We start from the raw sequence: 12,504 nt of genomic DNA, 5'->3' as shown, positions 1-12,504 counted from the left end.
GTTAGCTTATGATAGCAAACGCTAGCTATGCGAACAAGCTAACAACAGTGTTAACTTGAAACAATATGTCTACCAAGATAGTATCAAACAATTGTTAATGACTTCCCAGTCCTAACATAATCATTGGCTTAAAACCATTTACCTCACTATATAATGTAGGGAAACATTGCACATACCTCCAAATAGCTGCTTTTGCCAGACCAGCAGTATCCTCAGCACAAGACCCCCTGCAGTTTGTGTACCAGCCTCATGTAAATGTAGATGATGCAATAATATATCTGCTGCAGAGAGCACACTCTTCCTTGGTCAGGTCCAACAGACACATACCTTGCAACTGTTTGATAAATACCTCAAATTAAATGTATTTGCTATCTAAGGCATCATTACTGTCAGACTGGTCATTGTACAGCCAGCACTGAGTATAACTTCAATGATCCCTGAAATCAGATCATCTTAGTGATGCTTAGACTGGTAGGACTGCCTCCTGGCCCAGGCCAGATCACAGCAGCAGGGTAGAAAATAAAATGCCTGAGCTTCTATTTGCCGTAGTTTTCTCTCCCTTAATTCATCTTTGTATAAGGATTTGTTAAATGCAAATCAGTCACAGTTGGTAGCGTTTGCTGACGCGTATGAGTTTTGCATGCAGGGAGATGGTGATTGGCACTATCTAAACTAAGAGCGAAGCCTATTTACCCAGACAAATAAACAGATAAACAAGGAAAAAAAACTCAATTTCAAACCAATGGCACCAGTCATAACCAGTTCCTCACAGGTATGGGAGAAAAGGTGCTTTAATCTTGGGGCACTTTCCTACCAGGGCCATTTTCTGGGTTTCACAGTTTAGAAGACGGTGTTTACATGGATTATCAGTTCGGTTGAAAAACTCCTCAACCGAACTGAGGTACCCAGGGGCGCCTATGGGGGAGAAAAGTATGAAGCGATTCTGAGGGCCCATGACTGACAGGTGCCCTAAAAAATATGAGAATATTAGTTAATTTTTTTCTCCAACATTAAATTATTAACCTATCGCCATAAGAGAATACTTTTTTCTCAGTGTAAAAGGTAACTGTTTCTTTAACTTGTTTTTGGCAAAAAAGTATCATTCAGACCGCCTCTAACAACCCTCCATTTTAAATGAAATGGTTTAGTCCTGCCCCGGAAACAAGGTTTCCTCACAGTAAGTGAGGAGTGCTGCTGCAGCCTGCAGCACCATGTCCCCAAGAAATTTACTTTTTTTTGGGGAGAAAAAGAGAGAAAGCAAGCTGAGGGAAACAATATTTAACTAGTTTCTTTCAAAGAAAGATGAGCACAACTAAATCAGTTTAACGATGGTTTAAGCTCATTTTCAACAATTCAGATTTAAGGCAGGCAGGAATGTAGCTTGGATCATATTGTATTATACTGTTGAACGATTGACTGCACTGCTGAACAACATGGAGGCTGAAAAAATGATGAAGATGCTGGAAATGGTGAAAGAGGAATACTACAGGAAAAAGAAAGAAGACATGGGGCGAATAAAGAAGGAAGAGAGACTAAATGGAGGAAGAAAGAGAGAGACAAAGAGAACAAATGAGAGGTGGAAAGATATAGAGATGGAGGGAGAAAAAACAAAGACAGACAGATCGAAATGATAACTGCAACCAAATCCTTGAAAAATGTAAAACAGATGAAAAGAAAGTTGAATGAGTGTGTGTGTGTGTGTGTGTGTGTGTGTGTGTGTATGTGTGTATGTTGACAACACTGATCATCTCAAACAGCTGGAGATACAAGCAGGCATTAAACAGCTGAGACAGTAGATTTAAATGAGCTGAATACTAACCTCTAACTAGTGCTCATTTTAAGGGGCAAAAGTAACTGTGATGTAAATGAGTAAAATAATTATACTTTGAGCACATAGAGAGTCTGCTAAATGCTAATATGTATTTTTATGTCTGTGATGCCAGAGATGTGGGCCCCACAGCGAAATACAAAAATGTTCCCAAGGGGCTGTTGAAGTCAAAATTAACATTACGATGGATGGAGTTTTTTGGTGCTCCTGTAGCTTTGAAGCCCATTGTGCCAAAACAAAATGTGTGAAAACATCATGTTACGTAGAGCTGTATTATTCAAAAACAACCCAGGTTGTTCTGTTCACTCACAGCTCCAAACAGGGCAGGTTACTCCTCTCAAAACACATGAAGGCCTTTACCTCATTTTCATTCCTATTTTGCACAAGGAACATATTAGTATCTTTAATAATCTTTTTTCCCTGCTGAGATGTGTTCCCTTACATTGACAATAGGGTAAAAAGAGCTAGAATCATGTTTTGATTATAGTACCCCTTTTCATTCCTTGATACTGCAACATAATACTGACACCGCCAAAAGAAAAACAACTGTGATATAAATGTATTAATGTTACCTTTTATCATAACTTTCTGTAGGTTTAAACAGCTCGGGTCTACTTGAGATGTTTGGAATCCCCTCATCGTAGTTTGACAATGTAGGGGACCCCAAACAGCATCTTGCATAGGGTCCCAACAAAGGTGCCTTGGTGTCAGGTTCCATGTCCCCTCCATACTCCACTGTCGTTGTTCTGCTGCAGCTGGTCCTCTATGGAATGCTCACTGATTGGTACAAGTATCTGTTGGCTTATAATGGATAATTTCAAATAAAAAAACCGACAGTATTTAGTATCCGACATATTTATATGTTAAGTCATAATGATGTTGGCAAAAAATAGTTTGACCCCTACAAGGTCTCATTTGAACAAATCCGGCCCACTACCTAATATGAGTTTGACACCCCTGAAGTAGAGCACACAAGAGTAGCAACTTCAGAGTAACCATAACTCATGTTTCTCATTAACTTACAGTGCATTATTTTCCCTTCATTTATATGTTGATCCATTTAAAGCAAAGAGAAACCGAAGCTGCTGAAGATTGTAGCTTAAGTGTTACTAAAGCATTATAGCTGTCAGGGTTACCTGAGTCACTAATTTTGTGTTTATAGCAGGGATATCAGAATGGACTATCTTGAAGTCAGCTCTTAGTATGGTCGCAACTTCTTAAAGGGCCACAGGGTACAAATAAACTTCTAAGGGTACAAAACAGTTTGAAACTTAAGTGACACATTTTCATATTCCTGCCATAGAGTTTGTGTGCAGAGTCACTTGTGGCCCACACAGCTGATCCGTGAGAGCAAGTGACTAGGACACAGTACATTGCCTGAGGCAGCTGAAATGTTGGCACCAAACTGCCTGTAAACAGGGGGAACTGCTGAACCAACAGTACACATTCTGCAGCAAGAAAAAATCGCAATCATTATTCGACAAAAATTCAACAGTGGATAGCTGGAAATGGACGGTTTGTGGAGAGTGGGTTGAAAGCAAACACTGTCTTGTTACACTTGAGATCAGGTTACAGTTGTGTATGTGGGGTCTTTTTCACACGTCAGTTCCAGTTTACCTCAGTGATCACTGTCAGTGTTAACATGCACAGTCCTGTTATAACCCAGTAGTTACAATTCTGTTTATACTGGGGGCCCTTTTGTTAAACAATTACAGTTTAATGTAGTATTTCCAGATTGCATGCAAAATTGGCTTTACACTGCTAGTGTATCACATACTATTAGGTATCCAAAACTGTTGTGTTACTTTGTGTCACCATATTTTCCTCAAACATTCTCCTCCTTCCCAGGATTCAGAATAGGATTTTCACAATATCAGAATTTTAAACTTTACATACTCAATACCTCTTTCAATAAAACGGCAAAAAGAAAAGAATGTCCTAAGCACACGAAACAGGATCACTTTTCTGTTTAAACTAAAGATTTTGTTATAATGTCAATACTAATAAAGCCATACTGCCGGATTCTCTAAAAACCCAATGTATAGACTCACAAAACTAACCTTTTCAATGATCACTTTTAAACTTAGTTGCTCAACCAACCCTACTCGTGCTTGCTCGTATTGCAGCTTTGGTTTGATTATAGGAGATCAGATTAAAAAGACTTGGGGTCAACAAAGTGTTGAATTATCAATACTTTTGACAACCTCATGTCAGATTACAGGCACATTAAAATGAACCTCTACAGCTTTTAGATTTAATGTAGGTTTTTGAAAATCTTCTTATCACTGTTATTAATTATGAGTGTCATTACTACAGTTTCAATAGTTGTGGGGACAGCATGTAAAATGAGACTGGTTTACGCTTGGACTTATAATGGCAAGGCATACGGTCAGGAATTTAAAAAGAACAAAATAGGAAAATAAACTGTGCTTGACCAGAGAGTTGGGGACTTGGAGAAGTTACCATGGAGATTTATTCTGTGCAGCTAGCCTGCTGCAAACCAGGCTAACAGCCAGGCTTGATTAATCCTGGTACCAGTTATCAGTTCAGTCAGCAGTCACTCCGATCGGAAACCAATATGAGCAAATCAGCTCATTAGGCTGTTCAGACCATTTCTCAGGACTGTGTAGGCGTGGCAGCTCCCGTGTTGATTGACACGGGGTCCGCCTGTCCGAGTTCTCATGGCAACTGTCAACACAACAATGGCGCATGGGAAAGCAGTGTTTCCTCTAGGACTTTCAGCAGCAGGGTAGAGGGTTTATTGTACCACCCAGGTATGTGTGCATGTGCACATCATATCAAAACTATTGCTGTCAGGTGATTAAAAAAAAAAATCTAATTAATTACAGGTTTTGTAATCAATTGATTTCAATTAATGTCATATATTAATGATTTCTGTGAGGAGCACATCACATGTAGACTGACCCTCTTTATCGATGGTTATTTCTTACTTCCACAGTTTGATTGTACTTTCTTCTTCTCCTCATTAAGTTTTAATTCACAAACTACTTTAATCTGATCACTTTGCACCAACACACCTGCACCTCTGCTCTCTGCACCACTACTGGCCCCTCCCCCCCCTCTTTCTATCTGTCTCTCTGTCTGCTGTGTTGACTGACTTCATCAGCAGTCTGTTTAATTAAGTCACAAAAGTTACGTATTTTCTCAGCACGTGAGTCGTGTGTGCACGAGGGATGTTATGACATTATGACAAATGACATCACCTTTTATAAGCTTTAGGCTATAAACCACGACAATCAATGTATTTACAGTAGGGACGTACGGAGTTAGATACACAATATCTTCCCATTTCATTTCAGAATGACACGTTGTCATCTCAAATAGTAGATGTGCACCGGGGACAGCACACACAGGCATGATGGGGAAAAAGGCGATCGTTAGGTGGGTAATTGCAACAGGTATGTGCAGAGACGTTCAGGGTATGTGTACACGAGTTAGCGCAGACTCAGAGAGGCAGATTGATCGTGAGCCGAGAAGTGTTATTGCACCTGTGAGGGCGGGACAACTGCGGTTGATTGGCTCAAGGAAATTTATGACGTGATAAATATCGTACATAACCACGCCCAATTCAACCTCAGCGTCAGGGAAGTTAACAAAGAAAGAATGGCAATAACTGGAGTTTGGGTTAAAACTAATTTCTAAAACTTTTAGGATGCTAACTAGTTTGTACATAAGACCCTAAATTACACATTTAGAAGGATTTTGTGGATTTGGGTTTACAGGGGCTTTAAGTACCCTACTGTTATTATTTTAACATTGTGACATTATAATCTTTACATTTATTCTTGTTATAGTCATTGTTACTATTTGGGCTTATCAACACTGTTGTTAATTTTATTATAGAACTTTGATGAATATATTATTGCAGTTATTGATTAGAAATGGCTAATGGTAAATTTCCTGGGTATTTTCAGTCCTACGAAGGTTGTGCTATTTTTACCGGGGTACATCACAATCAACAAGCCTATCAATTTCCCCTAATAAGCTCCAGAGCAGGCTGTTCAAGATAAGATCAACCTGCATGAAAGTACCACCCACTGACTGACGTATCAGGTATCATGATCCTGGTTGCAGCTTGGGGAGTAAATTTTGAGGGGAAGACCAAAGAACCAAAAATGTTGAGTGCTGGTTTAGCTCAGTGGTTAAATCAGTGGCCTATGCATGAACAAAAGTCTTAGACCTCCATGCGATTGATTCTGGTTCAGGTCCTGCCCATCCCCATCTTCTCCCCTGTTTCCAACACTCCTTTCTGCTCTCTTTAAATAAAAGCATAAAAGGCCAAAAAAGTACTCTGTTTTTAAAAAAGTAAAATATTTTACCTGTTCTGCTATTTTATTTGTGCCCGGGAGGGGACATGGGTAAAAAACATTTAAGGTAGAAAAAAAAAAAGATCCAGATTGATTGTCCATGGTAAGGGAGCCTCAATTATGATGCTCACCAAGCTCCAGCAATACTGTAATCTCCAGATGCACCTATAATATATACCATACACAATGCAATGCTATCATACATTTTCCAACACTAGAGACATAGACCTTTATAAAAATCACAATGAGACATGGTCCAATGTTTATTTTAGGGTAGTGTTATAAATTGCCTGACAGCACACATAAAGCTACCACTGGTGCAATGCTATCACATATTTTCTAACTCTTGAACACCTTTCCAAAAATTAGTATTCGAGCATTATTGCCCTCAGATGGTACTGACCAACCCTACTGGCTCACGGACTAACAGTGAGGTCACGACAATGGGTTCTCTTTTGGTCTGTTTTAGCTTGTTTTTACTCCATCTTGACAAAGACTCAACACCAATCCAGTATTGGTTTGCTCTTGAAATTACCTGAATTCTGGCTGGTCTCGAATTTGACTTCAAGTGGTCTGGATTACAGCCCTGATTTAGGTGGTACAAGGTTAATGTCTATACTTGTTAAGGTTTGTGAAATGAGATGAGCATTGTCAGATAGTAGGAACTCATTCTTAACTTCAGAAAGCTATATTAATGTGGTTTAGAAATGATGTGTGATAGGTATGATTGTGTCTTTTCCAAAATGCTGTGCTTTGGGACTGACTGTTCATAAGTTGCCTTTAGATTGCTCTGCATCTCTCACTGTAGAATACTTAGAAACATGCAGGTGAAGCACAATAAATAAAGTGCTATATGATTGAACTGCACACACATACTTTAAGCAACAATGATCATTGATCATCTGTAAACACAGTTTCACCCATCTCTTCTTCATCCTTCTTTACACACTTTAACTCAATTGTTCTTTCTTTTTCTTCTTATTCAATCGCTGTTTAACACAAACACCAACATTCTGTTTTGATACTGTTCGGCCTTGTAGCTCAGTGAAACAGAACTAGAAGAGGGGCTTCTGCTTTAATGATAAGACAGTATTACTCCTATGGAAGTGGAGATAGATTTACCGCAGCTTCCTGTCTGCCTCTGTCCCGCTCTCGTCTTCCACAGCCGTTAACAGCAGCAGCTGGTCTCTACTTCTCACTTATTCTCCAACCTCATTATGTGCCATCCAAACAGACTGGAAACTTTTAAATAATAAAAAAAGGGAATGCGATCCATTTAGGTCTTTTTAGTTTAGGTGTGTATATTTGTAGAAAGATGTTTGGTGCGCGAGTGAACTAAATACATTTTGTAAAGGGAACACTGCATGATTTCTCCAGGTATTTTTTCAAAGCTTGGCCCACCCCACCTCCTTCTCTAGACTATTTAGGTTTGTTCAATTTTGTAAGAGCACACACAGTGATGGTCAGCATTTCTCATGGAGATTGTGCATTTTCATTAGCTAGACACTATGTCAAGTGTGCTGCTTTGGTTTATCAGGGGATGAGCAGTTTGGTGAAATGGGCAGAAAGATTCTGTTCACTTCAGCAGTTTTGCTGGAATGATTGAAAGTGTGTTCAAGGGAGCTGAGTGCTGGGAATCTTGAATTGCTATTTAAGGACTTTTTCAGACTACAGATAGATAGTGTCTTGAGGAGCCATTTTTCTCTTAAATTCTACTCCAATTTGTAACTGGAGCAGCCAAGTATGATCTTGTTTTTCCTGTTTTGTTTGATGTGCTTGTGTGTCAATGTATGTGCATTTTGTTCGTATAATAATGTGCAAGTGTGAGCAAATGTTTGTGCTGCAGAAGATCCTAATGTTTTGATATGCCTGAATATGAAGGACCCCCACAGTAACTGCAATGATCTTGAATTAGGATTATGAATTTGATGGAACATCTGTGTAGAAATTCATGGTTTTCGTTACATAAAACATGTAAAACTTTTCTAGATGGGATGAAATAAAAGCATCATGATTTATCCCGGACATTATCACCATCACAGACTGTATTACATTTGCTTCAACATTTGTTATTAAGGTAGTTACTAAGTAATAATAGTCACGACTTAGTAGTTACACTCTAATTAGCCTATAATTATGTTTTCATTGACATATACAAACTTTAAGTACAAATGTGTTGTGATTCGTCGGCCCTTGAACAGCCATGCAACATTTCCCACTCCAACACTGACATGGGAACAAGCAAATGTTTAGTGCAATCTTACAAATATGAAATAATGTGTTTGTGTCTTGCTTGTCCCCTGCAGGCTGAAGAAGAAGTCTCAGTCGGTGGATATTGCCAGTCAAGGTTTCTCCCCAACTCTGGTGCCAGACTCGCCCCTCAGCAAGGCTGCAGCACCTGTTGCCAAGACAACTAACATTCTTGCCGTGCAGGAAAACAACACAACTAACTCCCATCGCAGCCCCCGATGTGGCGAACTGAAGAGAGGCTATACCATAGGTAAACTACACAGTGGGGTTCTGAAATGTCTGTTTGAGCAGCAACTGATTACTTGAAAAATACCAGATCATATAACACCTTTAAGTTTTTGTGTGGAATACATTCATGCAAAACATAAATTTTCCAGCCAGATTCAAACCAGATCTTTCAGATTTTGTACAATCAATTATTAATAACATTTTCTTATTATATTTTTGCCTACTTTATATTTTTCCACTGAAGCAGCTACATTCTCAGTTACATTTAATTAGATTTTTGATGGCAAACTTGTGTTTAATATAGCAGTTATGTGATCAGTTGGATCAGAGTTTCTTGGGAGGGGCTTGTTTTATTCTCTGTGTTTATGTGGGGAGAAATTTGAAGTTCACAGGCTCAAAGAACTGTTGGCATGAACCTTCTACCCAGAGAAACTTCAGTATCTCACATGAAAGGCTGGCTTCTTATCTACTAATTAATTTTGTGCCTACAAATTATAATTACGTAACTGATTTGATTTAGTTCTGTGATTAATCCAATTTTTGGTGGGGGGCAGCTTTCTGCTGCTTGTCTGTGTCAGCCGGTAGGCTAGTGTGAGAGTAAGTACACTTCAGGGAGCTGACTGGCTCAAACTTATTTCATCATCTGACAAACTACTTCCAACCTCACAACTGCAATGCATCTCAGTTTGTTTCGTTGAGGTGATTAAGTAAGCAAACTGTCAAGACGAGAAAGAGGGAGGATACGGAAAAGTAAGCAAGACTTTTTAATGCTGTTCAACCACTTAAGGTAATTTGCAGTACATTTATTTTTGAGCCTTTCCTATTGTTTTTGTGTTGACAAATCATAACCAGAGTTATCTCGAGACACTTTACAAAAAGAGCAGGTCAAGACCGACTCTTTGTTAAGTTATTTAAAGAGAGGCCCAACATGAATCCACCATGTGTAGCACTTAGCAATATTCGGCACATTGGCAGAAAAACTTCCTTTAACAGGCGGAAACCTCGAGCAGAACCAGACTCATGTTGAACAGCCATCTGCCTCGACTGGATGGGCCGAAAAATGGGATAGAAGGAGATGCAGGATAGAGACGGGCAAAGAGAGCAACAACAACAGATAATACATACTTATGATTATGATTCCAATAATAGTGGTAGACTAGTGTGAAGATTAGCAAGAACAGCATAGTAATGATAAAGGCTGATGATAGTAATTGTAACAATTGAAGTCAACAGGTCTATTATTAGAAAGGGTCAGCAACAACAGATAGAATATGCAAAACAGAAAGGAGAAACGCATTAATGGTTGAAAGAAGGCAAAAAAAAGAATCAACAAAAGCCAAAAAAATGCTGTTCAAAGTCATAGTGTCCTTTGGCACCAGATCATGACCCATATTTTTTGGCCATATCAATTCATCTTTTTTTGTCCATTGTTGAGTTTAAGGACATGCTCTTAAATAAAACCAATCATAATGCAAATGCACCAACATGGATGGATATTTATCACCTGAAGCAGCTGAGCTCCTGATCCATCAGCTTGTTGTCCTTTTAACACCTCGTGCAGCTCTCTCAACAGAGCTCTTGGTGATTTAGAATTGTACTTTATGTTAAACTAGCATTCTACGTTTGCTCATGTAAATATGTGCAGCAGTTGCTGTTTTGCTGTGGAGGCCATGCAGTGTCAGGGTTGTTGGTGGCTCAGCCACCATTTTCAACACAGGGGAGAAAGATAGTCTAGGTGTCTCATTGCACTTGCGCATCTGCTGGTGTTACACTCTGATAAGCTTTCTACGTCGTCATCACGTATTGATTTCACTCCTCTGGCAAAAAATCGAAGGGAGAACAGATTGATCTGTGGTCATCCATATTACTTCAGCTGTCGATAATCAATAAAGGAAAGTGTTGGATAAAAGGTTGGCAGGACTGGTGAAGTTACTCTTGATATTTCATTCCCCCTGTTTCATCCATGATCCATTCAATGGTAACTATGGTTTCTTTGGAAGGGCCTAGGATTGGAGTCAGAGTCATCCAGGCATTAAATGAAAAGTGACTGTGACTTATTGTGCTTTTACAGCTTTTAACTGCAAAGTGACAAATGGCATAAGCCTTGGTATGAGCATGAGTCATGACAGTTAATCATTTGCTCTAGCTAGTGTTGGCCTAGTTCAACCACATGCACATTAAGGCCTGAGTTTGCACCATATGACAACAGATATAAAGCATCTCTCAGTCATTTATGCTGTTTTGTTATATTACATAATGACATCATTTATGACTGTCCCATGTCTCTACTTCTCACGTGTAGCCCTGAGGCATTTTATATAGTCAAACCCTAGCTAGGCTGCTCATATAAGGCAGAACATGTTAATAATGGAAGAATAATAATCTAGCAGGCAGTTTGCTGTGCTATATGTCAGGCTTCAGACAGGCCGGTCATTTAAGGCACACAGCAGATTTACCACAGACGTTTTACCAGCCAAATGACCTCTTACAGGACAATACCACCAATAGTTCTCACTTCTGAGGTGGAGCAGCATATGCTATGTTGATGGCATACTTAAATTGATGAAAAGGAGCAGAATCTAAACATGCACTGATGAGTCTCAGTCTTTACTCAGGCTGAAGTCAGCAGAGCAAAAATGGGAGGCAGCTAAAATGAGGACAGAAGAAAGGGAAAATAGGGATTTTTATATCTGTCAGAGCAAGTCTGAGTGAAAAGACTGATTCATAGAATATAGTATTATATAACACAAATATATGCGCATATGATGGGACAAACACAGAACGTGTAATAAAGAGAGGGAGAAGAAAGTGTGGAAAGGACAAAAAGATGAGGAAAAGAACAACGAGGAAGGAGATAGGAAAGGAACAGCAAAAAAGGGAAGGAAAGGAAATTTGTAAAAAGGAGAGGGGAGTGGAGAGAAGAAGGAAAGAAGAGGCCCAATTGTTGTGATTCCCCAGATGCCTTCAGTGTTGCTTCCTCAGAGGGTGTGGCCCTTGACACTAGCTCTACTCGGGCTTCCAGCATCTCTGTCTGATGGCATCCAGATCCCAACAACAGGGACTAAAGGTTGCTGGTTAAGGCTATAAAGGCTATAAAACAGCCCCCCGTTGTCCAGAAAGTCTGATCAGATATCGGGGTTAAACCAGTTGCCCTGGGATCAGTACATTCAGAATCTGGTGTGCAGTGAGAAAAGAGAGGGAGGAGATTTAACAATCAGGTTTGTGGCTGGCAGTTAGTGAAACTGACAGTGGAAAACTGACATCATGAACAAGTTTCTGAGCAGTGGCGTCACACAGATGACCATGTGTCAGCCGACTGTGCAGTTTGTACTTGTTAAGGTTCATCAATCGCATAAATGCCTGCTCGCATAAATATGTTGTCCCAAACATGCAGACTATCTTTGATGCAAATGCTGTCATCTTTTCATAAAGTGAAGCCAAACGATCAGATGTAGATTCATCCTTTAAAGGTGTACTACACTGCATTATAGCTGTTTGTCAGGGCTCATATGAGGGTTTAAAGGTCGATTTACTGTCTTCACTCCACTCCAAATGGAGCTGATCAGAGTGTACTTGTATGTGTCCAGACTCTTGTAACCCACAGATAGAGATATTAGACAGGGGTAGTGGATTGGGTTGTCCACAGAACCAATTTAATTTGGAAAGCATGAACGCTGTCACAGTACTCCAGTTTGTTATGGCCCTGCAACATTCAACGCATTCAAATGTTGTGGTGATGTCCGCTAAAAAAGGCGAGACCTATAACCTTGTCTGGCTCATCCAACTCTGCCACTGACGCATAGAGCAGGTGTGTATGCCCCTGCTGTATGCGACCACAGATCGATATCCAGCTTGAACCAAGTGAACTCA

At 39.7% G+C, this 12,504-nt stretch overlaps 1 protein-coding gene across 2 annotated transcripts in view; it reads left to right on the top strand.

Annotated features, from left to right (window-relative positions):
* oxr1a (oxidation resistance 1a) overlaps window positions 1–12,504 on the top strand; it is a 179,707-nt gene that overhangs the window by 75,900 nt on the left and 91,303 nt on the right. For both annotated transcript variants that reach the window (XM_069655581.1, XM_069655583.1), the window contains exon 3: window positions 8,463–8,656. In XM_069655581.1, coding sequence (XP_069511682.1) covers window positions 8,463–8,656 — 194 coding nt within the window. The remainder of the gene's footprint in view (window positions 1–8,462; window positions 8,657–12,504) is intronic.

Source organism: Semicossyphus pulcher, unplaced genomic scaffold (assembly GCF_022749685.1).
Source record: "Semicossyphus pulcher isolate SPU_LCO1_2020_fin unplaced genomic scaffold, fSemPul1.0.p SCAF_9, whole genome shotgun sequence".
NCBI lineage: Eukaryota > Metazoa > Chordata > Actinopteri > Labriformes > Labridae > Semicossyphus > Semicossyphus pulcher.
This window is presented reverse-complemented; position numbering and strand designations above follow the sequence as displayed.